Source organism: Cygnus olor, chromosome 15, assembly GCF_009769625.2.
Source record: "Cygnus olor isolate bCygOlo1 chromosome 15, bCygOlo1.pri.v2, whole genome shotgun sequence".
NCBI lineage: Eukaryota > Metazoa > Chordata > Aves > Anseriformes > Anatidae > Cygnus > Cygnus olor.
The window spans coordinates 5593554-5619402 of NC_049183.1; the positions used below are offsets into that span (position 1 = coordinate 5593554).

General features: G+C 56.4%; 1 protein-coding gene across 3 annotated transcripts in view; it reads right to left on the reverse strand.

Annotated features, from left to right (window-relative positions):
* Positions 1-394: 394 nt before the first annotated feature.
* RAB11FIP3 (RAB11 family interacting protein 3) overlaps positions 395-25849 on the reverse strand; it is a 72958-nt gene continuing 47503 nt past the window's right edge. For 2 of the 3 annotated variants that reach the window (XM_040574469.1, XM_040574472.1), the window contains 12 exons: positions 25155-25342; positions 21886-22059; positions 17808-17942; positions 14351-14386; positions 11567-11660; positions 9939-10042; positions 8435-8575; positions 7169-7250; positions 5146-5283; positions 4220-4375; positions 3614-3754; positions 395-2728 (listed from right to left, as the gene is read on the reverse strand). In XM_040574469.1, coding sequence (XP_040430403.1) covers positions 2615-2728; positions 3614-3754; positions 4220-4375; positions 5146-5283; positions 7169-7250; positions 8435-8575; positions 9939-10042; positions 11567-11660; positions 14351-14386; positions 17808-17942; positions 21886-22059; positions 25155-25342 — 1503 coding nt within the window. In that variant the 3' untranslated portion in view covers positions 395-2614. The remainder of the gene's footprint in view (positions 2729-3613; positions 3755-4219; positions 4376-5145; positions 5284-7168; positions 7251-8434; positions 8576-9938; positions 10043-11566; positions 11661-14350; positions 14387-17807; positions 17943-21885; positions 22060-25154; positions 25343-25849) is intronic. The other variant, XM_040574470.1, reaches the window with a different exon arrangement.

Sequence of the window (25849 nt, forward strand, 5' to 3'; positions counted from 1 at the left end):
GCGGTTTTGTTGCTGCTCAGAGCACTTTGGAGCAGGATGGAGCGGTTTGCAGTGAGCTGGGTGCTGTGCTGGGGCAGCTCGGAGGCGTTTCACAGCATCCAGAGGCACTCGTAGCTCTTTGCAGCAGCTTCGAGTGCTCCAGGGCTGCTTGGGTGAATTTGCAGCACTGCGGGGCTGCTTTCAACGCTCTGGAGTCGTTCCGAGGGGATTTGCACATTGGAGCCCTTTGGGGCAGCTCACAGAAGCTCAGCCTCCCTCCCGGGGCCCGGCCTCCCCCTCCCCGGCCCCTTTCTGCCTCCCACGGCCTCCCCCCGGGGCAGGGGCACTTCCACTGCCGCTGGCCCCAAGGTGCAGGGAAACCTCCCAGAGCTGCTGGAAAGAAGGGCAGGGGGCAGGAATGGTAACAGCTTTTAATCAGACAAGAATCGATACATCATTTAAGACAATACTGTTTTCGCCTCTTTTGGGACTTCCTTCACATACCGGCGGGGAAAGAGGAACATTTTTGGGAAGTACAGTTTTTTTGTGTTTTTTTTTTCTTTTTTTTTCATAGGGACTTTAAAGCATGGTGAATGTGCAAGTCAGTGCTTTGTTTGCTTAAAACTTTTTCCCGGTGCTTATTTACAGTTACAGTACCTCTTTGTGAGCGACAGGAAAAAAGACGATTGTATTAACTGGGGATCCGTGATCCCAAGTCGAGAAAGGCAGATCTCCGATATTTATATATTTATACATATATATATATATAATGCTTTTGTGTATACACAGATACATTTCTCTCTTCTTTAAAGTATTAAAAAAATGATCAACCTTCATTCTATAAAAATACCTACTCTACAAGATAGAAAAATTTCCCTCTCCAAGTATACACTGATTTACACCCAAAGCTTCTCTGGAAATGTACATTACGTGGCTTCCTCCCGCAGGCCGGGCACGGCGCGGTGTCCTCAGCGAAGAGGCGCAGGAGGGCTCGGCGTGGGGCCGGTGGCAGGGGGGACGTGGCTCTGGGGAGCAGCAAAGCCTCCGGGGACCCGGCCCGGGCTAAGGCTGCGGCATCTGCCACCGCCCCTGGCTCGTCGCGCCCTCGGGGCAAAGCCCACCCGCCGGCTGCTCTAACAACACGCCAGCGCAGAAGGAGACGCGGTGCGTGCTCGGCGCTGCCACGCTCGGAAGCATTTTGGGGAGGAGAAGACACCCCCCCCCCCCTCAAACCAGCGGCCTAGGGATCGCTGTGGCTTCTGTTTTCGGACCGCTCTGGCATTTCTAAACCCTGACAAGCAGGAGAAATAAGCACTGCTTTGGGCCCGATGTACTAACAGAAGGCAGATCCTTGGCGGCCCGCTGGCCTGCCTCCTCCCGGGAGCAGCGAGGAGCAGGTGGGGGTGAGCGGCTGCCCCCCATCGCCATGCCATGGCTGCCTGCGCCAGCGCACCAAGAGCTGTCCGGTGTAAACATGGCTTTTGTTTCCCAGGGAGCTGCTGTTTTATTCTCTGCCCAGAGGCCTCCTCTACCCAGTGGACTCACGGCGCCGTGGGCTGAGAAATCGGAGCGGCCGCCTCGTCCCAGGGCGAGGAGCAGTGGCTGGAGCGGGCTCTCCCTCCAGGACTGTCACCGGCAGAGCCCTGCTCCAGGCTGGGGCCCCTGGGAGGCCACGGGGAGAGCTCAGCCCTCGTGCGGTGGTCGCAGCCTTTCCCCCGGTGCCTGCAGGTGGGACAGGCAGCACTGCTGTGCCCGCAGCTGGGGCGGAGGGGACGGCTCTTCCCCAGCTCAGCGGACACGCGGGCACGTGGAGGAGCGTGGTTGCTCTGCCGGGCCGCACGCTGGGGCCGTGAGCGCAGAGGGAAAAGAGCCACAGACAGCAAAAATAAATAAGGAGGCAGGTGACAAACTGCACTCATGCCCTGCGCCAAGGACGGCCACCCCCCTGCCTCTTTCTGCCACCAGCGAGCGAGCGAGCAGCCAGCTAGCTCTCTGCACGTGACCCGTTCCCAAGCAAAAGCAGCAGGGCAAGGATTAACTGCGCCAGCTGGATGAGGACATTTGCATTAAGTTAATTAAAAAAAAAATCTACAAGTCCAGGACTCTTTCCCAGATCTGCTCCAGTGAGTGAGTGTGTCACGGACACTTTGGCAAAGCAGATACTTGGGCTGGACAGGGCAGCAAGGGAAAACGTCAGCTCCAGCGCTTCCTTCTCCATCCCGTGACCCTGCAGTTCGGAGAAACCCCCTCCTTACACCCTCGTGTCGGCCCCGTGTGTCAGAGGGTCTGCCACCACCGTCGGGACAGTTCCCACCAGGCGCAGCCGCCGGCCAGCTCTGCTGGTAGCGGGGCTGGTACGGGTCCTCCTCGCGGCTGTCCGTTGCCTGTACTTCTTCTCCAGGTTCCCTTTCACCCCTCAAAACCAGGAGGGCTTCAAAATAACGGAGTCAGACCACAAAGCCTTGCTGCTGGTTTTCTGTTTCCCCGGTCCGCTGGCTGGCTCACCCACTGACCCGACGCGATGCTTCCTTGTGCCTTCATCAAGAGCAAAGACGTTTCAAGTCCCTCTTTCTCCTCTCAGAGCACCAAATCCACACCCATCAAAGAGTGCACAGCCCGCGGCTCTCGGCCGCCCTTACTTCACTTCCAGGATGGAGGGGTTTGTCTCCATGATGGCCACGATGATCCTGTCGATGTAGTCCTGCAGGCGGAAGTTGATCTCCTCTTGCTTTTGAATCGCTTCCATGAGCTGCGAGGGAGAGAGAGAGGGAGAAGCGGTCACCGCTGCCGTGGGACAGCAGCAGGGTTCCTTGCTGCATGGCCACACCTTGCCCTTGAGCAGACATCAGGCAGAAGGTTCCCCTTCTTTCCCCCCCCCTCCAACGAGTCTCCCCGACAGATGCTCCCAGGCTCCCCAAACCCTGCACGTGGGGCTTGGCCGAAAAGCCAGAGGCCCCAGGCAGACGTGCTCGTTTCTCTGGGGCTGCCCCCAGCCCTCCCCTCCCCTGGAGCTGGCCCAACAGGAGGAGATGCCCTCAGCCACTGGCCGTGCTCACCTCCGTCTCTCTTTCAAGTTCTCAGCCAGACAGGAGAAAGCAAGGAGCGCCGCATCTCCCTCTGGCCCCCAAAACATCCCTGTGTTCTCCCTATACGCTTCTCAGGGTTCAAAAGATTGAATTCTGGCACTTGCGTGGGCTCTCCCACAAGTGTCTGGGTGCAGCCACTGGAGCAGAGACAGCATATGCCACAGGAGAAGTGAAGATCCAAGCTGTCCAGGGTAGATGTCCCAGCTGCCTGGGCTTTTGAGAAACCTACAGACGGCCAGGCACACCCCGTGCCTGCTGCTGCATCCCAGGAGGGGAAGGCAAAGTGGCGCTGCCAGTACCAGCAGATTGGAAGGGAGCAGCTTCCCCTGCTCCCAGGAACGAGGGCTGGCAGGCAGGGCGAGTCCCAGACGCTCTTTAAATTGTTGCATGGGTATTTCTTTGCTCCTGACAGCTTTCAGGTGAATCTGGGGAGTGAGCCGAACCACAGGCACCGCCACATCGGCTCCTGCCAGGCTGAGAGGGGAGGAGAAACCCCAGCCACCCTGGGAAGATGCAGTTTGAGCAAAGCAGCTCCCTGTGGCACCTACCTCGTCTCTGGAGACCGAGCTGATCTCGGCCGCCAGGGATTCGGAGAAGGAGGCTGAGAAGAGGTTCTTGGCTCCCTGGATGCTCAAGTTAATGATCTGCCCATTCAGCTCGTCGTTCTGCTCCTTCAGGTTCCTGTTATCCTGTTCGCAATAGACATCGGATCAGATATCTGATATGATATCTGATATAGCAGAACAGGTATCAGATGCTGCGTGGTGTCCCCACAGCAGACCCGTTCAACCCCCACCGCGCAGCTGGGGAAGGCAGGGGCTGTCCTTGAACCCAGCAGCTCCCGGAACACCAGGAGCAGCACACGGTCTCCTGGCTCTGGCTCAGGAGAGCCTGGAGAACCTTTGGAAACATGGAATGTCCCGGGCAGATCCAGGGGACACAGCGTACAGGGCCTCTTGCGTACACATGGTGTCCTTCAGAGGAAGGATCCCACCTCTCCTGTCCCAGAGCAGGGCAAGAAGCTGCAGGATGCTGGACCCATGGCCAGCTCCTCAGAGGGGAGCGTGCACCAAGCAAGGAGCCGGTCTGTCGAGGAACTGTCATCCCCTTGTGCAGACCACGCAGCCGAGGCGTTTCCCTCCTGCTGCCCGTACCTGCTTGAGCTGCTTGATCTCTTGCTCCAGCTCCGTCTCCCGCGTCCTGCTGTTGTACTCCTGGAGCCCCATGCTGCTGCTCCTGCCTCGCCGCTGCTCAGCTTCCAGCTTGAAGAGCTGCAAGTGCTCGAGCTGCTTCCTGAGGTCCTCAATGAGCTGCAGCACAAAGGAAGGGGACAGCTGAGTGCTGCAGCCTCTGCGGGTCCGACAGCTCGCGCGGGATGCGGCTGGTGCGACACACGGGCTGTCTCCCAGCTGGAGCTACCCCACCGACTGCTGCAGCAGGATTAACAGACTGTCTGGGGGGCACACAGCTTCCTCTTTGGGCTCTGCAGCAGGAGACAGAGCTGCTCCGACAGCTGCCACGGGCAGTGTCGTGAATCCCCATCTCACCCGAGTGCTCTCAGCAACACCAAAATTTCAACAATTTCCACTCTGAGTCCCGAAGCTCCTTTCCTACCAGAACAGCAAGCACTGTTTGAGCCTCCAGCTGGAACTACCAAGCAGACACCTGGAAGGAGGTGAGGGGGGGCTCTATTTCTGCCCCCAAGTAAAGACGAGCTGGGAGCTCTCCCCCAGGCAGCCCCGCACCCCTCTCCTCCCCTTTGCTAGCACTTGCTGGTTCCACGTGCTGCTGCCTCAGCTCCCTGGGTGCAGGAGAGCAACCGGTCAGCCTGGCACAGCCCAAACGGGTTTGTGGACGCAGGCAAACATGCTCAGTTGAATTTTAACGGAGGCAAAAATGACAAACGTTACACAGTTAAACTGCTGCACTACCTTTCTCCATGCAGGCAGGACCCAATGCTCTACAAATAGTTACAGCTGGTTCTGGAGAGGCTGCTGAAGCCAGCTCCCCTGTAACCCCCCCCCTGTCTCAGGGAGGACTAGCAGGGCAGGGCTGCAGCAGGCAACGAAACTCTACTCACCTCCTGGGTCGACTCCTTCTCCTTCTGAAACTGGTGTCTCTCCTGGCTCAGCTTGTCCCCCATCTTCCTCTTGTTCTCCTGCTCCTCCGTGAGCTGCACAGTGAGGTCTTCGATTTCATCCAGCAGCTTCTGCTTCTCCTGCAGCGACACGCGAGGCGATGAGGCAGAGCCCGGCTGCCAGGGCTCGTCCCGCTCGCCCCAGGGCCCGGCGCACCCAGTCCCGCGGGGATGCTCCCCTTGCGGACGCGCTGCCTGCTGCCGTCTCGTTTGCTGTCTGGGGGCTGCAGAGCACGAGTGCTTCAAGAAGAGCCACGGACTGAAACAGTGCTCCTAGGAGAGCTCTGCAGAGAGGACTGGTGAATGACCGCGGCAGCGATCACTGCACAGCGAAGTCCCTGCGCTGGGGCAGCGCCGTGCCGGGGTGGGACACGGCTGGATGGGGGCTACAGGGCAACGCGAGACCTTGGGCTCCTTAGGTCTGAACTGCAGAACAGCCAGAAATCCAGGATCTTATGCCACTGCGGGGAAGTTCATTCCTTGTGTCAGACAGCAAAGAACTTAACTGAGGACTGACCCATGCACGAACGCGACCAATTCGCACCAGGCAGTAAGACCAACACGCAGCCCAGCTCGCCTTGGCTGGGGCTGGCGGTGGTGTGGGAAGCTTGTCACCTGCTGGTGACAACAGCCCTGTGCAGGACACCTCCCTGTACAGCAGCTCCTCTCTTCCTACAACCAGTTCACCCCGGGGCTTCCAGCCTGGCTCTCCCTGTGAGGGAGGTTTTGGCTTTCTGATCTCCGGGCTGGGGTGCCCCAGTGCTGCGCAGCACAGCACCGAAGGCACCGCGCAAGCAGGAATGCAGCACTGACAACAAAATCCGGATTTCTGGCACCAAACAAGACAGCAGTCCATCAGCAGGGCTTCTCTCCTCGGCAGGGAGGGGCAGCAACTGCGCCTCTCATCGCTGGTTAATCACATTTAACTGCGGAGAAAAGCAGCGCTGCTCTGCAGAGGGATTAAGGATCAAAACAACCCTCGCATGGCTGGACACACCTAGGCAAGAAATTCATCCCCAGACCCACGGCAGTTCTCCCATCCCCGGCCTCAATGCACTGTGTTCACACGGCCGTGGCAGACGAAGGCAGCTTCGCCTTGGCCACGTCAGGCGGAGGCTGAGCCGCAGCGATGCCCTGCAGGCTCACGGACTGCAAATGGATGAAATGCTGGAGGCCTTCAGACGGGCAGAGAGGTTTGATTTGACTTCAATTTTAATCTTAAATGCGCCACAAACTTGAGCAGAAACACAGCGTGACCTTTGGACCTGATGTGGGACCCCTAACCCACGCCCCCTCCCAAACCAAGGCTCCCGGCCAGCCCTGGGGAGGCTGCAGCCCCTCGGGCAGCCTCCGCCCCGGCAGCAGATGCACGGCCTTGAGCCCTGAGCGGGGGCGAGGGTCTGGGAGATAAGGCAGCGCTTTGAAGACTCAGCACACACACAGCTCCTGGTGACAGCGTATCTGCCTGGCAGGAAGCAGATAAACCATGCCCGCTCCTCTTCCCCCTCAGACTGCCCCGGCCCCGCTGCAGGGCTGGGGACGAGCCTCCACAAGAGGGCACGAGTCCCCTCCTAAGCAGCCCCGCCAGGGCTGAGGCTCTGCTGCTGTCACAAGGAGAGGCTCTGCAGGGTTTTAATCCCAGGTTTTTAGCCAGGCAGTGCAAACCTGCCTGCAGAGCAACAAGGCGCGGCTCTGGCCCAGGGTAAGGTTTGCAGGTTCTGCAAGACAGAGGCAGCTCTGAAAGGATTTCCTTGTTACAGAAAGCAGACCCCACGAAGGCCCTTTGTGCAAATGAGAATTTCAGCTTCAGCCACGTGAGGCGGCAGGTGGGGACCCAGGCACAGCCCCAGGAACAGAGCGGCCAGCACAGAGCGATGCTGCCACTGTGTCCGTGCTGCTAATTCTGATGGCAGCCCCAGCATGGAGGGCAGAGAGACCCTTCTTACACACACACACACGTCCTCACCTCCTCAAGCCTCTCAATGTTGGCTTTTAAACAAGGGACACAGGACCTCAGCTCGCTGTTCTCATCATCCAGTAGCTGCAGCCTGCAACAACAGAGATGTGTCAGAAATTCACCCAGACCTCCCAACTGCAGGAGACTTGGTTGAAACATCATCAGGAATATCAAACCAGGACCTGCTGGAGGCAAGCCAGCAGTGATTTCTCTCTGCAGTGCAAACCCGGAGATTTCCACTATTGCCATTCGCAGGGGAAAATGGGGGAATCCACACAATTTCAGGCAAGTCTTTTGTCCAGTGCCATGCTCTCCTCAACTAGGTTGAATATAATTCTTTAGCCCAAAGCCTTCATCAGTGTCCATGAGCAAATCTCAGCACTGGGCACCAGAAAGCAAAATTTGCCTGGGCAGTCAGAGCAGGGGCTCAGACAGGGCTGCAGCTTTGCATTCTCCCAGTAAAGTAACATCCCGTCCACGTGTTGTGGTAACTGTCCTACCACAAGCCGAATTAAAAAAAAATAAAAAATGAAGTTCAGTAATTTTTCATTTACCGCAAGGGCTGAGCAATAGCAATAATTGTTCTGGAAAAGCAGAAAAAAATACCCCATCAAAAAAAAAAACCCTACCAAATACATGGCACTACCTCCCCTGCTACTCTTTCCTTGGGAAGCCACGAGGTTATACGAACCCTAGGGGTCCAGGACACCACCTGTGTCACAGCTCTTCCTTCTCACAAAGGGGTCTAGCTCTGCCCCAGTATGCCTCCTGCTCCTCCAAGCAACCTGCAGCCACGGCCCACTCGTGCCGCACTACCTGCTCCTTTCTCACTGGGGAGAGCACTGCCTTCCCTCTCAACCTGCGCCTGCCCAGGTCCACAGCCCCTGCAGCTTCTGGGAGCAGGATCAGACATTTGCTTGTTTCCAAGAAGCGATTCACATCTGAGCATCAGAGTTCCACGGGTCTTTCATGTGAAGAAGCACTAACAAATAACATCTGCGTTCGTGCACTGCGGGGCAGGCCCAGGGAAGGAGAACACGAGCTAGACTAAACTGTATCAGGGAAACCCAAATAAGTCTGAGAGTTCACAGAGGGGCCTGATTTTGGGACAAAGGTGAGGAAGGAGAAGCAGCCAAACCTCAGGGTTTATATTGACTTTAGCCACACCTTTAACCAAGTTCAGGTCACCCTCTGCCACACTCTGTCTCCCCAAAGACACCAGCGGCCGTGCGGGTCCAGGAGACCTGCCGCCACCCAGCCCTGCCCCAGCCCTACCTGGCCTGCAGGTTCTCGATCTCAATGCTCTTCTCCCTCTCCATTTTGCTCAGCAGCTCCCTCTGCTTCTTGATCTCCTCCAGGAGTGTCTGGTCGGCTCTCAGCTCCTGCTCCTTCAGCTGTTCCTCGAGAGCGTTGGCTCTGCGGAGAGGAGGGAGAGGATGAGCAGCTCCCCACGGCTCGCCCAGCACGCTGCCCTCCCGCGGGGGGGATTGGGCTCTCTTCCCGGCCTTTCTCCCAGCCCGTGAGAGCTGGGAAATAATAAACCGAGCTTTGGGGGAAAGCACACCCACAGCACCTTCAAGCAGCAAGTGTGTGAGAGCTTCACTTTGTCCCAGTAAAAGTGGGGAAAAGCATCACGGTCCACAAAATCCCCAACGTGGTATTAAAGTAAAATAAACTGGGTGGTACATGCTGGTAGAAGTCCCCATCTATTTTTCTACCTCTCCAGGCTGCACCAAAACCTTTGTATAAGGGGGGAGGCAGCAGGGGGGGGGACAAGGGTGAAAGCACAGCAATCATTTTGTAACACACCCTGCGGGTCTCAGGCACAGCACCACCGGGAACAAGTTACTTAATGTGAACCTCATCCCTTAACCCTCTTCCTTTTCACATTCTTATGTCCCCAGCCCAAAAAACACAGGCTCTGCAGGTCAAACCTCTGTGTGCCAGCACAACAGCGATTTCCACGCAGTCCTGCAATCGTGGCACGCCGCTGGGGCAGGAGCTGTGCTTGCTCGCGCGGGCAGAGGAGCGGGCAGAGGCAGTCCCAGCCGCCGCGGAGCTCCTCACCCCGGCTTGCTGGGAGGCTGCTTTGCTGTGCTTTATGTAATTGCTTTGCACAGGCAGGCTTTTGCCAGATGAAGCCGTTCTTCAAGCAGCAAGGAGTACACAGAGGGCTTTACGTGATTAAAAGACGACTGACACTTCTGGGCCAAGCCACTGAAGTGAAAGCGTTCCCCTCGCTGCAAAGTTTATCACGGCTTAGAGGAACCTTTGTTTGGACGCTTGGTTCCATGACACAATCATTACTTAACAGCCTTACAGCCCTATAGATAACTCCTGCTGGGTTTATCTGGGAGTGTAAATACACTGCTGGAAGAGAGAAGCCTGCCAGATCCGTAAGGACAGGGATTACTTAAAATGGGATCCGAAGGGGCTGTGCTGCAGCCAGGATCCGAAAGCAGCAGGGCTGAGGCTGGCTGAGAGCCACGAGCCTCCCTGAGCCAACCTCTGGGGCTCTGCAGACAGCGTTAAGGGTGGACATGTGAAAACAGACCTACAAAGCTCTATGTTTACATGCAACCAAGCAGAATGCTCCGAAGGAGCGAGTGCAAGCTGGCACCGTAGCCAGAGGCGGGCCGTTTGTTCCTGCTGAGCTGCCAGCAATTAACCGAGCTCCTGGGAACGAGCCAGCGGCCCCGAAAAGTGCGTGCGGGACCGCGCGATCCCGCGTGAGAGCCCCTGCTCCTGGGCAAGAGGCGGCACGAACCGGGCTCCTTACCTGTGCACGAGCTGCAGGTTCTCCTGCTTGAGGCGGCTGTGCTGCTCGCCGTTGGCAGCCGTGTCCTTTTCCAGCTCCGTCACCCGCTTCTCCAGAAAGACAACCTGGGCAACGGGAGAGGCAAGAGTCAGCCCGCACCCCGCTCCCCACCCCACAAAGCGACCCTCGCTGCTGGAGCCCTCGCGGGAGCTCGGAGCTGGCTGAGCTACCTGAAAGGGGAAGGCTGCCACTGGAATCAGGGAGCCGTGTCTTTGTTCAAAACATCCTTCTACACTCTGGTTTCTGAGTTTCTAATGTCTCCCAGGTAGAAATACGGGGCCCAACACTTGACTGTTTCCTTTCTTCACAAGATACTACATGAATGTCCAGAGGGAAAGACCCAGTGGGATCTCTGCAGCATCACCACTGAGCTCGAGTGCAGCCCTGAGGCTGGGAACAACCACCCGCTGCTTAGAAAAGGACGGCTAGGTGTAAATGAGGCCACGAGGAAACAATACTGCCTGCTGGAAGGGGGCAGAGATGAGCGTTTTCTCCCCGTACCTATACCTGGAATATTTCAGCCCTCTCTGTGTTTCCGCTTGCTCGTGGTCCCCAAGTCCCACTCACACCCCTACACGGACAATCACAAACCACAAAGGAACTGGGGGCACGTCTACGAAACCTGAACTGTAGGACTCCCATCACTGGGGGGAGAAGGGCAAACGAGACCCGAGTGTATTACAAAACAGCAGCATGCGGAGACAAGGACTTTACTAGAAGCACAGGGGCAGCTTTCCTAGCCAGACGGCTGGAGACTGTTCAGGAACGTGAGGTCTGCAGAGTTGTATTCAACTTTCAGACTTGGAAAAATGTTAATTTGTTTTTTAAAGGCCTTTTATGCATGATAATTATACCAGAGTGCAGCCAAACACACACGTTTGTCTTTCACACGCTGCTCCACGCAGGTCTCTATTCACGGCTGCAGAATTAAGAAGCTATTTTGAAAGAGTTTCATTACTGCAGCAAACATTTACACAAGCCCAAACTCACTCATCTTTAACTTTCCATCCTTCCCCTACCTATTTTTAGCTCCCGGTGTTCAAACAAAAGCTTTCTTGTCTTCTTGCCCCGCTCCCACCTCGCCCCGTAACCCCCAGCTCACAACACCCAGGACGACCCCCCCAGCCCGACACAAGGTCGGCTTTGTGTCCTCGCGGCAGGACGAGGCCGAGGGAAGGACGCCCTTGTTTCCCACCAGGGGACTTTGCTCGTCTCGGAGAAGCAGATGTGGATGACATCTCAACTCGAGACATGAAGCAGAAGTGAAAACCATCTGCAAACAGCCAGCCCTCGGCGGGCACGGCAGCGGCTGGAGGTGCCACCGCCACCTGCGGGCGGGCGGCACGCCGTCCCCGGGGAGAAGGCAGCAGCTGGAGCTCCTCGCTCAGCACAGGAGCTCTGCAGCTTGACTCAGAGGCCTCTCGGTTTACACCCTCTCAATTCTGAGGGCTTCCCACATCCCACCAGCCTTCCCCGGGGGCAGCTACACACCCAGAGGAGCTCTGCCCCAGCCCTTGCCTGGGCATCTCAAAGCACGGCGAGCCCCCCCCGACCCGCTGCGGGATGGCACGGACACCCCCTGCTCCTACCTTGTCCGTAATGTCCTCCTCCGTGCACTCCAGCGTATCCCGGTAGGACTCCTCCATCGCCCCCACGGACAGCGCGCTGGTCTGATGCAGCTGCCTGTAGCAGAGAAAAGCCGCCCCGACCCCCAGGAACACGAACATTAGGGCGAACATGGCAATTCCAGGTGACAACCGCCGCTACACCGCAGGATCCGGTCCCTTCTCTCTCCTCCTCAGCTGCCACCTCCTGCCGTGGCCCTTGCAGAGCAGTGTCCCTTGTCACCACGGCAAGCTAAAGGGGCGAAGCAGCCCAAGCACCTCGGTGCGCCCGGACGGGAGGCTGCTTACCGGCTGAAGGAACGCGCCCTGCGAGCGGCGTGCAGACGTGGACACATGCTGCTGGGACTTCACACTGTGATCACCTGCTCTCACTCTTTGGAACAGGAGATAAGAGCTCCCTCTGCCCACTTTCTTTCTTTCTGAACATACGGAGGCCGTGCATTACCCAGGGAAGGACGGGGCGCTCGGCTCTTGCCGCTGGTACGGTGAACAAGTGGGGGCAGCGGATGGAAGGGGAGGGAAGGGGGGAAAAACCCACCCAGCCCACCGCTGCTGCAGCCGAGAACAAGCTAATCATTAGCAAGGCCTTGCGACACTGGTGTCCGTGGCTTCGTGCCAATCCAAAGGACACTGCCCAGGATGCCGCGTGGAGGGGCCGACTTGCCCTTAATTGCCGTGCTATCGCTGCCGATTAGCTCCGGGGCACAAGCAGCAGCTATTGCCACAGCGAGGGGTCGTTATATTCCAGCTCTGGGAGCCCTGAGCCTGGAGAAAACCATCAACGTTCCCAGCAAAATCCAGTTCCTAGAGCTTCCAACACTGGCACCAACGTGCCTTACACCGCAGTCTGTGCTCGCAAACACCTGAACTGGTTCCCCGCTGGGGAACGGCCGCTTCTTGCATGGAGAAGAGGATGCCCGAGGACTGCCAGCAACGGGTTCAGCTCGCTCAGGCTGGGCGATGGAGATGGGGCTGGAACCCCGACAGTGTCATGGAATCGGGCGGTCCCCTTCCCTCCCCGAAAAGGGAGAGGGGTCTTTCCCTGTTTCCCTGTCTCACGGGCGCTCTGCTCTCCTGCTACCCCATGCAGCCCGGCTGAACGATGAGCAAGCCGAGCTACTTCGAAGCCAGCACTGCTTTGAGCAGGAGGCGAACGAGAGAAGCACAGAGGCCTCTTTGAACCTAAATTATCCAATGAATATGTCATCTGGGCTCTGAAATTCACCCTGCTACACAATATGCTCATGCAAATATTCATGAAGCATAACTGGCATTTACAGAAGAGACCACAGCTGAGTACCAGGCTTATTTTGCCTCCTCACCCTGGTATATATTTAGATTCTGAAGTCTCGGGCACATTTGTCATTTGAATCATGCCAAGCGCAACAGGGCCTAAGCAGCTGAGATTTCTTGGCACACGCAGAGCAAGGATAACAAAAGTCAGGGAAAGAGCCCTTATCAAAATGAAATCAATTTACAAGGAGCAAATGTTATGTTTTAATTACAGTATCTGCATCAGAAAGCACCCTTTGGGCTGATCTTCAGGACCTGGCTCCTCTCTGTCACTACCACAAACTAACCCTGACTGCTCTCGAAGTGACCACCACTGGCCCATGCCCACGAGCCCCAGGGAACCCAGCCCAGCCCCATCCCTGCAGCTCGACCCGCAAAGCCTCAGCCGGGGCAGATGGGGCATCTCCATTCCCAGGAGTTTCACTCAAACCCTCCCCAAATTATTTCTGCCAGACGGGACAAAAGCTAGTCCTGCAACAGGAAACCTGGGGACAGGCTGCTCCCTTCAGCCTTCTTTCCTGCCCCTGTTTTTAACAAAGACCTCGAAAGTGAGATGAGTGGAAGGAGGAAATTTAGTATCAAAGACCCGCTTCCTTTCCAGGAGGAGAGACTGCTGACCACAGGAAAAATAGGGAAGAGGAAAGTGAGACGAAGAGGTTCAGGGAAGCTCCTGAGCCCCTCGGTTGGGTGCACCCCAAGCACTGGGGCAGGGGGCTGCCCACATTTGTGCTTCCAGAGGGAGCACGGCGGCTCCTGCTCCATCCAAAGGAGCCGCCTGTTCCTCTGCAGTGCCTCTGCCCTGCCTGGAAAGGAGCAAAGAGCAAAGCCAGCGACCGCAGGAGGCTGGGCAGGGGAGGTGAGCCTCAGCGTCCGGCTGCGAGCAGGATGACACGGGTACAGGTGGGACGGTGAGGCGAGGAGGAGAGAGGAACACCAGGGTTCATCGGGATGGGATGGAGCCTCTGCCCTAAGATTCACAGCACGCTGCAGCTCTTCCTGTGCAGGCAGGATAAGAACACCCACCGGGGAGGGCAGCTGGCAGCACACGAGCAAGCCCTGGGCAGTCCCGCAGGGGAGGACAACCCAGCGTTAAACCCCAGCAGTGAGGTTACCTGTGGCTGCCCCCACAATGCCCCAAAGCCCCCGACCAGCCGAGCAGGGAGGGCTGCTCCAGCAAAACCAAGCCCCGAGGCTTGCCCTGAGCAGAAGGGCCAAGCCCCCCCGGCGGGAGAAAGCGGGCTGACAGCAGCCTCCAGCTGCGGGCACAAGTGAGAAATCTCCATTTCAGAAAAAGGGCTGCCACAACACAAACCCAAACGAAACCCACTTCTTCTCAGCACCACGCAACGCGTCCAGAAGACACGGCAAGCTTATTGTGACAGCCTTCCTTCTGCGGGCCTGGCAGCTAGCACAGGCACCCTTCCCACCGAGGCAGCAATACAAGCACGAGCTTACCTTGCCACTTTCTTGCTTGAGAGTCTTTTATTTGGACTGCAAAACGAACAAAAAACAGGAAAGGGTTAGGAAAGCTGACAGCGGAGAGCAAGGCAAACAGGAAGCTGCAGACACTGCGGGGCACATCCTTCGCCCTCGCAGCGGCACGCACGCCGTGCAGCCCCGCCACCCGCGCGAGGAGGCAGGCGAGGAACCGAACCGAACCGAGCTGAGCCCGCCGCAGGACCCTCACCGCTGCCAGCAACACCATCCTCTCACTGCCTGATCCCCGTCCTGAAAGCTGAGCCTCAGGGAGGGTGCTAAGAATAGAAGTGAGTTTGGTGGGTCTCGGCCAGCGCCGCCGCCCTCGCAGAGCCCGAGCACCACCGGTGCCCCCCCCATTGCCCCCCCGGTCCCTACCCGGCTGCCACGAGAGGCTGCGCCTCTCGCCCCCAAATCGCCATTTCCATCGTTTTGCACGCTGCCGGTTTTGTGCTGCTCCAGGACTCTTCTCGCCAAGCTATATTTGGCGTTGGATCACCGCAGAACTGCTGCCTACTCGCAGTTCAGGGATTTTGGGAGCTGTTGATCGTGGCCCTGTCTGGATTTCAGGCACAGGCATTATTACAGTCACCGGGGATGGGCACGAGCTCCCTTCGCCCGGATAACCACCGACGGAGACCAGCACCCGCTGTGCACGCCCCAGCCAGCTGCCACCACCGCACGGAGGTTGGGGTTCAGCAGAGGTCCAGCACAGCACAGAGCAGGCAGCGCAGCCCCGCGCGACCCTTTCCCAGCAGCGGCTCCTGGCTGACACTCCTGCCAGGCCTTCGGTCGCGACCGACGCAGCTGCACACTGGTGAGACAGGCAGGGCCCGCGTCTGCACCCAGCCACACGCCGTTGTCCAACAGATGTCACCGGGACACGTCGCTGGCGCCAGATCACCGCTAAATGGTGACAGCGAGCAGAGCTCCGGCTGAGGGGGGATGCAGCAGTTGCATTCCCCGGTGCTTAGCTCAGTTTAAAGAAAAAAAAAAAAAATCAGCGGGGAGTTCATTTCTGCCTGGAGCTGCAGCAATGACATTAGTTCTTCGAAGGAGGAATTTAAAATAGTGCAGGGCGATTTTCTTTCCAAAAAAAAAAAAAAAATCCAGCTTCTGGGAAACAACAACTGACCGCGGGTTGTTGTCAGGGTTACACCCGTGCCTGTGTCAGCAGTGCATCCTCCCAGCGCAGGCTGCAGGAGCAGCACCGCTGGCCAGGCCTCAAGGACACAGCACGCGCCTCGCCAGGCCCGCGGGGAGAGGCCAGGCCCCCGCGTTTGCCAGCAAATGTACAAAGTCACGTCCGTCCCCAGCGCCGCAGGGAGGAACGGTGTTTGTCTCTGCAAATGGCTTATCGGAAAGCAGCGCCGGCACCTGCGGGTCTCTCGGGAAAGGACGAGACGTGCAAACTTGCCTTCAAGGGTGCTAAACCACAACACGCTCGCAGGAATCTGGCTTGTCCCGAGCTCCCTGCAGGTTTCAGCCCCGGGCTCCTGTGCCGCGGGCTCGGGCAGCGGCGCCCTGCCACCGGGACCAGGCTGCAGTCGGATTTGGGATTGCAGTTGGATTACTTGCAGCACAGCAAACTCTGACTTCCTCCAAGATTTCCAGCACTGGCCTGGCTCCCCACTTCTTCCAGGGGATGAACTCTCAGTATATGTACCCCAAACTCTCGATATACACCTAAAGCCTTTAGGAGCGAGGCTGTTATAGGGCGGCTGGGCTGCACCCCTGGAGCGCAGCCGTCCCCCGGATGCGTCTCCAGAGCCTGCCGGGTGCGGTGCGAGGCTGCTCGGCCCATACCTCGCTCCTTGCTTCACCCAAGGTCTGGCACTCGTGGGCTTCACGTTGCTCATGAGGCTGGGAGCAAGGAGCAGGTCCCGTCGCCTCCCGAGTGCTGCACAGGGCCGCCTCTCACCCGCTCTCCCCACAGGATGGGCCCGGTTCCCCCCGGTGGCTCTCTCCTGGTGACCAAGGAGCTCCCGACCTGCCGTGCAATCCCCGTTGCACCTCCAGAAAGTGATCCCAGTGGTTTGTAGCCCTCCGGGAACGCTGTCTTGTGCTTCGGTCTCGTTGTGCTGAGACCAGTGGGTCCCAGCAGCACTACTGCTCGTGCGTTGGACTCGTGTGACTCCCAAAGCGGTTACACATGGACCCAGCCCCGGCTGCCCCTGAGCTGCTCACACTGGCAGGCAGGGCAACACTTCCCAGCAACAACAGCAAACCTGTGCACGGGAAACCCTGAGCCCAGGTGGGGGAACCAGACCGTCATCAAAACCTATGGAATTCCTATAGGGACGCTGCGGGGTGCGGAAGCCTCCACTGTACGTGCCATCCACGCCAGGAGGCTCAGAGCGGGTATTTCAGCCTTGCAGGTGAATTTGGTGGAGAAAACCTGAAATGGAGTGGGGCCACTGGTGCATCCGGGGAAGTCCAGTGTTTTCCTGCTTCACCTGAGCCACATCACTAACCCTCAAAGCCTCCCCCTGGGAGATTTCTAACAGCAACTATTTGCCTGAGAAAAAGAGGGGAGAGAAGTACTTTTGGCGCTAAAAATTCTAGGCCAAGCTCCTATTTGTTCTCCAGGTCTCTTCCCACAGCTGCAGCCCAGGAGGGCCCTCATGTCACGCTGTCCCTGTAGAGGACACAGACACAGACCAAGACCATGACCAAAAACCAGGCTTGAAGGAGCACGCTGGGTATGAGCAGAATTATCATTACCATCAGTCCTGCGATCCTTCCCCCTCGTGGACCGCAAACAGGCCAGAACAAACAACACCAGACATCCCTCCCGACCTGCCAGGTCAGCAAGGCTGGCTGGCTGACCCCCAAAGCTGCACTCAAGAACCTGTGGAGCTCCTAAGAAAGGCATTTATCCCCCCTTCTGGGCTGGGGGTGGTACGAGTGACACCAGTGGGTGAAACGAGTTCGTAGGGCTGCAAAGCGAGCGCCTACAGGAGAACCCCAAGCAGAGAGCACAGCGCTGTGCTCGGGTCCCCGCTGCCCCGGGAGGAAGGGCAGCAGCTGCCCCTCCAGATTCCAGCCCTCAGGGGCTCCTCCACGCTGCCCACTCGTTCCCCTGGTGACAGAAATACCGTGCCCGGCCAGCCTAGGGCTCCAGATCCCAGTGTAAGCAGCGGGGTGCGGTAACGCATCCACCTGACACTGCACAGGCCATGCAAAGAGGCTGACCAGAGCGGAAGGGAAGATTCCCATTGTCTGTTAGCTTCCAGGGCTCAGATTAAAGCAAACCCCTGCTCACCCTCCACGATGTTATTACAGACTTGGCCACCCCGCTCAGTGAAATTCACCCCCTTCTGCCAACAGGAATCAAGCCCAACATCAGCAGAGGAAAGCTCTGCTAGACAGTGAGAGTCTTCCCTTCACGAACATCATTCCCAACACGGACATTGCCATGCACAAGACCAATTACCTATTCATTTCAAGATCATTCAGGCGAGCAGAAAGATCCTCAAGGCGGTTGATTTGTTTGTGGCACTGGCTACAGTAAAACTCAAATGCTTCATCTGCGATAATGCTGTGCAGTTTCACAGCGAGCGGATTGGTGCTAGAGAAATCACAAGTGTCATTTCAACAGGACAGAACGGAATAATCCGCGTTCATCTGTGGCTTCCACAAGCTGAGGGGGGAATCTCTGGGCAGGGGTTTTGGTACGAGATACGAGACTTGCAATTAGAGCCTGAGGGCAGGTTGGGTTACTTCCCTGCTTTCCTTTCAGAGGCCCAATTTCTGTCCATCTGGAGTTAGTACAAGTTAGCAGGAGCTCCACACCACCGTCCTCCTCCCAAAGTAAAGGGAGGCGTATGGCAGCCAAGCCTGGCCAGTTTCCAAACCCTGTGCCAACCTGCTCTAGCTGGGTCCTGGGAACCCCAGGTGCATGCTTTACACGAGCCCACAGGACTACTAAGTCCATTTTCCATCACAATTTTCCAAGCAACCTGTCTCAAGAGGCCCTACAATCATCCTGGTTTGCCCTGTGAAATGCAGACTGGGCTCACACACGGTGCCAAGACCAAGAGCCAAGTCCTTCGGTCAGTCACACCGCTTTCCAACAGGACCACCTAAAAATAGAGCGGCCGTGCTGCTGCGGACCCACACTGGGGGTAACGCACACTGGAGTCAGATTTTCATTTCAAAGAGCTTCCCCCTTGAAGCTAAGCTCATAAAAAGGTGGTTGCGAATCAGTCCTCTCTCCTACAAAGCCAAGCGCATGGGCAGCAGCTTTGCCTTGTAATTTGGTGAGGGGACACGAAGGCCTACAGGACTAATTGCCTTTGGAGCTAACAGGCCTGCTCAGCTTTTCATTTTCAGCTGCCCACATGGACAGGGAGCTGCGGAGACACCCACCGACACCTGGCAAAGCAGGGAGCCTCTTCCCCACCTGGCACAGCTTGGGCAGGAGAGGGCCAAGGGATTCTGAACAGCACGGCGTTCGTCTTGCTTTGGGGCCAAACGCACGCCACAAATCCTTTCTGTGGGAAAACATGCTTCTGGAAGCCACAGACTTTAATCAAAGCAAGGTTAATAGTGAAAAAACAAAGCAGTTCAATAGGAAAGACAGGTAAAGGTGCGAGCAAACACAAGCAAGCTTAAAACCAAAAGATATCTGGAAAGGACTAGTCAACCCCGTGGTGCAGACCCACACTGGCAAGTCCTGGCCCGGGAGATGCTGAGGCCCCCCCAGGAGGGGTGTTCCCCCCAGCACCTTTGCATAGCCTCTCATGGACTTTTCCTGGGGGCGGTGGGGGGTCAGCAGCCCCCCCTGGGGTCAGGTCTCTGAGTTTGTGCCATCTGTACAGTACTTCCGAGCCCCCTCAGATCAGGCAAGTGGACCACAGCGCATGCTGCATTGCTCATCTCTTCCCATTCCTGCAAAAACGTTGAAAAACATCCCCCTAGCCTCTAGGGCAGGTTCGGTCTCAGGAAAGTCTTTATCCACCAGCAGTCATTTCAGTTGCTCAGGCTTTGCAGGGGGCAGAAGCTGGCAGCAGCCCTGCGGTACCCGGAGGAAGCCACGTGCCCTCCTCCAGGACCTGACCTCTCCTGGGAATGAGCCGCCGGTGAGCCCTGGGGAGCAAGACTGGTGTGCGAACTCGGCTCTAACAGGCACTACTCAAGGTGGGCAAAGCCATCAGACAAGAAGCTGTAGGAGAATCCGCAGGTATTCGCTGTGTAAAGGTATACCTGGCCCCTGGCTGCGCTGGTTCCTTGCCAGCTGAGTGGGCGAGAGCTGAACAGCACCACGCCTCGGGGCGTCCCCACCTCCCGCTGGTGGCGAGCTGCCACCCCCGGCACGCAGCCCTGCTGCCTCCTTCCTCCATCTCGTGGGGTAACATTTGCCTTCAGCAGCTCGTCCAGCACTTAAGGAGCAGCACGTCAGCACGCGAGGAGCTCGTACTTTCAGTCGCCATCCTTTTCTCACCAAGCGTGGCAGGGAGACCTTGCTCCTACCGGCTGAATGCACCAAGAAAGAGGTGGCAACCCAAGAGCAGGGATCAGAAACATGCACACCAGGACTAAGCAGGAAAATGCAATACCCCACAGTGTTCCCCAAAGGCTCTTGGTGCTTGTGTTAATCCTCTTGTGAAGGTCTGGAGCTGTAGCGGGAAAATTTATCAACGTTATTCCTGTTCAGAGGCTCTGGTAACATGGAAGTGGTGTGTGGCGATGTGACCGCTTACAAGAGATGCTGTTCCTCCTATTCAAACCTCTGCAAAAAAAGGCTCATCTAAGCCAGTGACATCCTGTAGTTCTTTGCAAGGTTTCACTGCGTGTAAAGGCATTGGGAAGGCAGGGCTTTGTTCAGAAAAATAGCACCTGCTTAGAGAAACATCAGCTAAGGACCTTCATGCACACAACGATAATCCCAGGTGAAGGCTAGACATGAAAGGCACGCAGAAACGCTCTGTTTCCAACAGAACCGCGTTCTTTAGTCCTGAGGTTTTGTCTGCAATCTGCCTTCCCAGCAGTGGGTCTGCAGCAAAGCCGCCGAGAGCTGGAGGGCCACGCGCCCGCTGAACCTCTCCCAGCAGAGGAGAGATGCTGCAGAGGCAGGACCCGAAGAGAGAGCAGCACGGGGAAGAGAGCGCCCTGACAGAGCAAGAGCTGGGCACTGTGAGCAGAGGTAACCTGGGAGCTCAGGACTGGTATTAAAGAAAAAAATTAGCGGATTGCAAAGCTATTTTAGTTGAGTATTTCATTGCCAGGAGGCTTTTGAACTGGGCTGGAGGCCTACACTCACGGAGAAACTCGAACACCAAGGCTAGTTTTTGTCCGAGAGCACTTGTTATGCTGCAGCACCAGCACGGACAGTTGTGACCAGCATCTCCTTCTGCACAGTGCAATAAACAGCCAAGCATGGATGAGTGACGTGCCGCTTCCATGGCAGGGTATCCCAGCTCACCAAGAGCACTTTTTTCCCCAAATAACGGGTTAGCCATGCTTTACAGCAACACCTTCTATAGCAGGTTTAGGTAACATCTTCAAAACTGCTGCTGAACCAGCAAAAAGAAAAAAAAAGTCAGCCCTGACTTGCAGCAAAATGTCAGTGTGTAGATTTGACAGCAGTTCTTCCCTTTCAGCCCTGTGCAAGCAGAATTGCCCAAGCTCTACAAAGGCCTTTGGGAATCTTGTAGAAAGCAGGTAAACAGGAAAAAAAAATGTTGTAACAGGTTTGTACCGCCGTAGAAAGTCACACATCACCCCAAAGGGAAAAAAGTGTCTTCTGGTCTTCAGTGTGAGCGTGTGGCAGGCAGGGAGCACTCCTGCCCTGCGCAGACTTGCGCTGCCTGGTGGAGGAGCATGTCCCCAAGTCGCCTGTCGTCACAGGGGCTGCAGGTGTGCATGACCATTCCAGCTTTTACTTTTTTTCTTAAAAAATAAAGATTGGCCGGTTTGTATTGTCATCCTCAGTCCACCCTGCATGGGCTGGAAAACCAACATTTGCCTGGTTTCAGACCCTAACACAAGGAGTGCAAGAAAACGCTTTGGCCTCCTTCCTGCCCCATCTATCCCTCAGGCTGCCTAGAGGAGGAAGGCTGCAGCTGCTTGTGCAAATCCAACCAAGCATCCTATCAAAGCCAAAAATGCATGTGTAGCAGAAAGAAAAAAAAAAAAAAAAAAAAAAAGCTATCCAACAGGATCAGGGATAAAACTCCACGGCAGTTTTCTCTACCAGAATGCTGTGCGAGGAGCCACATCCCCAACAGAGAGGGAACGTGGCGTTGTCCCAGACTCCGAAACTCAGAGAGCTCTTCCAAATGCTGCTGGACATTAGTGCCTCTGGATGGGAGGACGGGAACTGTTCAGGAAAATGAAAGACTGAAGGAGGCAACTCATCTTCCACTTCTGAGCTGGTTACCCCACTGTATCCAAACGTTGCCAGGAACCCCCTCTTGCAGCAAACCCAAACTCACACACACAGAGCCTGAGCGAGGACACTAAGCCAGCGAAACCGGTTAAAGCACTGCGAGTGCTGTGCTGAGCATTACCTGGGAGAGAGGAACGAGGAGCTGTTAAAGCTGCTTTCCCCGTTACACAAGCTGTCCGAGAACAAATCTGCTTCATTCCCTTCTCCATAATCCTCGAAGTGCTCCTCTCCGCTAATGACCGTAACGATGGAGTGGCTGAGGTCCGAGCCCAGGGGCAGGTCGTGCGGATGGGATCTGTGGGGACAGACAAAGATGTTATGGGGTGACCACTGCAGCAGCCTTTCCGATTGCACGCCACACATCTGCTTCCCAAGTCGCGTCTCCTGTTTCGGTAAACCCGGCCACTTCTGCCTTACTGTGCCTTGAACAGGGCCGAAGGAGCAGCCCAGGCACCCCCAGGAAGTTTGCAGCATTTTTTTTTCACAGCTAACCATTGTTTTTTCATGCAAGCTCCCCTGGCAGCTGCAAGGCAGCTCCTGGGATCGCCAGGCACGCAGGACAAACCCCGAGGCCGGTGGCCAGCCCTGGCACAGCACAGGTGCAACCAAACGCATGGCAGAGACAAAGCCCGGTGTGTCCCGAGCCCGTGCTGAACATGCTCTGAGTTACACGGTCAGCCTGCACGCCAGGCTCATGCACGCTCTGTGCTGCGTAATCCTACCGAGAGCCCGGTGTGGGGTTCGGTGCTGCAGCCCCCGGTGACACAAACCCCGGGGGTTTAGGGGCGGCTGCCGAACCCAGCACCGAGAGACCTCCCGGCGAGGCAAGGGACCTTAACTCAGCCCCTGCACGCACTTGTGGCAATTTGTAGGGCTTCTTTAACGTGTTTGTAACATCGGATCCAGAGGGCTGTGCTGCACCCAGCTGAAACACGCCCAGCACGGGCCCGGGGATGTCCCTCGCTTCGGAGGGGACGCTGCTCGACACAGGAGTCGTCACTTCTGGAATTATCTTTGCAGATGGGCAGCGCTACATATATTCAGCCCACCATGGCAGTATGCACCAGCAATCTGGAATTTCCTGCCCAGGACCGCAGAGGTTTTAAAGGGAAGTTTGGGGGAAAATGTGGAGGGGATTTCTGAGAACCAAGCCTGAAAGCAGCCCACATGTCTGCGCCCCAAAGGGATGTGCTCTGGGGAAACTAGAACCACTCGCCTCCCTAAAATTCAACGCTAAAGAAAGGGGAAAAAAGCTGGATTATAAAAACTGATATTTCAGGCTAGACCCCCCATCCTCATCCACTTGGAGGGGGAAAACAGACATAGGGGACATTGAATATATCATTGTACCAAGTCAAAAAAAAACAATTACTGATAAGCCATTTATGAGAAAAGTCTGCAACACCTGAAGGATTTGCCCTTATCCTGCTAATAAAAACATGTCACCCCTCCAGCCAAAACAGCAGCAAATCTCCCTTTAGCCACAGACAAGCCCAGCCCAGCTGGTGAGCCTCTGCTCGCCTTCCTCGTGCCCTTGCGGAGCACCGCAGCTCCTGCAGCGGGGGGTGGCAGGAGCCCACTCCCCCACCAGGGAGTCGGATGTGGCACCCAGCACACCCAGAAAGCATCAGAAACCGCTCCAGGAATAGAAAGTAGAGGGGATTTTTTTTTTATTTTTATTATAATTTTTTAACTCACAAGCAAAAGCCAAGCCCCAGCTCTCTAAGCAGGGGCTGTGGTTTGACAAACACCTTGCAGCAGATCTGATCAGGCACCTGGGAGCCCTCAGCCAGGGCTGCCTCAGGCACTAGCATGGGGAGTTGGTGCACACCTACAGGATCCACCGCAGCAGTTTCAAGATCCAGAGCTCAGCCAATCTTTACCACACACAACCTAAATAACCGCTCAAACTGTCTCACGCGTGTTGAGCTTGAACAGCCACAGGAAAGCAGGGCTGGATCAAAACTCTGCTCTGGCTGGATTGCACTTACTGACTGCTCCTGGAAGAGCTCAGGGCACCGCAGGCATACAACTTCTGTCCTGCTGCGGGTCTGATGGCACCAAAACCAGCCCTCAGCAGCCTGGGATCAGATTCCCAAGTTTTCAGTCTCAAGCCTTCCAGTATTTAAACCGGAAGTCCAAAAAATTCCAATACACTTTTGCCTTGAACCTTTGGGTACCTGGAGTCTGCCCACACCAAAGACACCTGGCAATAGACACCACTTGCTTGAACAGAGCACCCAGAGGACACCTGAGGTTAGGGAAACCTCAACAACAACCTAATCTTAAAAAATCCCTAAGCACCGCGTTTTGTACCTACAGGCAGGTGAATCCAAGGCACGGCAGTTTCCCAAGAGGACGAGAGCGCACGCAGGCTGCCATGGCCCCTCCGGGGACACGCTGCTCGCGGCCAAGGGCTCAGAAACCGCTTACATGCCGGTATAAATGCTGCTCGGGCAAGGAGCGCGTGGCCGGCTAATCCCCTTTCTCCTCTGATCTGCAGCACCTCTGCCAGCCGGCACCCTTTCGGCCCCAGCGCCCAGCAGCACCGCCTGCTCGCATGTCCCCAGATGTGCTTTTGGGGTGGGAGAGAAGCTGCTTTCTAAAAGCAAAGGGAGCTGTGTGTACTCGCCACAGCACCGAGCCTGGATGTCACACTTTTGGCCAAAAAAACCCACAGGTGTTAGCAGACCTCAAGTGACAGCAGCTCCAGCAGTTTCAGTGCAGACCAGTGCTTTGGGCTGCTGATAACAAAGTTATTCTCTCCCCTCCCGCCTTCCCAGCATCCTGGTTTCACCCCCAAAACAACTTTCCCTGCAAAATCTAGGAAGCGAGGGGGCCCGGGAGCAGTTTCGCCAGCAGCAGTTCAAATGGGGAAGCAGCTCCCAGTTCACTCTCCTGTGCTCACGGCACAAGTTTCAAACTAGTTATTACAGGAGGTGGCTGCACATCAAAGGGCACGCGCGTGTTTAGGAAAAACAAGAGTACAGCGAGTTCCCCTCCTGACTTGAAAATTACACGTTACGTTTCTGGCTTCAGCGATAGATTAAAAACTGCAGGTATTTCAGGTGTTCGGAGAACTTATTTTAGAAGTTAAAGATGCTAATGAGGGTACAGAAGTTCTCCCAAGGCAAGCAAAGATTAGCTCAAAGAGATTGCCAGGCCACGCTCCAAAACAGCCTACACATGGCGCAGCCTCATTATTATTCTTAAAGAAGAGCTATTTCGGTCTCGGTGAAGTGGCAAACACTACGAACAAGCCAACCAGGTTTAGCAAGGCAGACTCAGCCCACTCGATTAAATCCTCGGGCTGCATCTCCCCCAGTCCCTGTCCTCTCCCAGTCTGTCCCCCCTCCTGCCCCACAGCCCCCCTGCCACCCCGCCACTGACCCATGCTCCGGCTCCTCGATGGGGTCGGTGAACTCCGAGTGCACGGTGGAATCGATGGCGCTGTCCGTCTCCACCTCGTCGTGCATCTCGTGGTGCACCAGCGTGCTGGTGTCCTCATCCGTGAAGGTTTCGCACTCGCTGTAGGTGCTCTCCGAGCCCATGTACGCGCTGTCGGTCACCTCATTTGCCTGTTACAAGACACAAGAGGGAAAAAGCCGCCCTGTAAGGTGCTAGAGCCACGCGGTTGCATTGCAGAGCAGGACAAAGCCCGTACGGGACAGCAATTCTCCGGCACGAGCCATACGCCATGCTCAGGAGCTCTGCCTTGCCGAGCCACCCCGTGCCTTGGCTGTTGGGACTCTGAGAGAGATTTTGTATGGGTTTATGGAGTCCCAGAGGGATTACCTACTGCTCCCTCAGCAGTTCCCATCACTGCTCCTTTCACCCACCCCATTGGTACAAAGACACGTTATCAGTTTGAATTCTCCACATGGAACCACCATTCAAAACCACCAGTCAGCCCTCAGAGCACTTTTTCCACCCCGCTGGTAATACGAAGGCACCTTCCACCCCTCAACAGAAAAGTCAGCTGCTTCATAAACCTTTACTACAGCCTCTGGTTTGCAAGGCCTGCGCCACCAGTCTGCATCTTCAGGACATGCTTTTTTGGGACTGTACCTTGAATTCTTTGCACC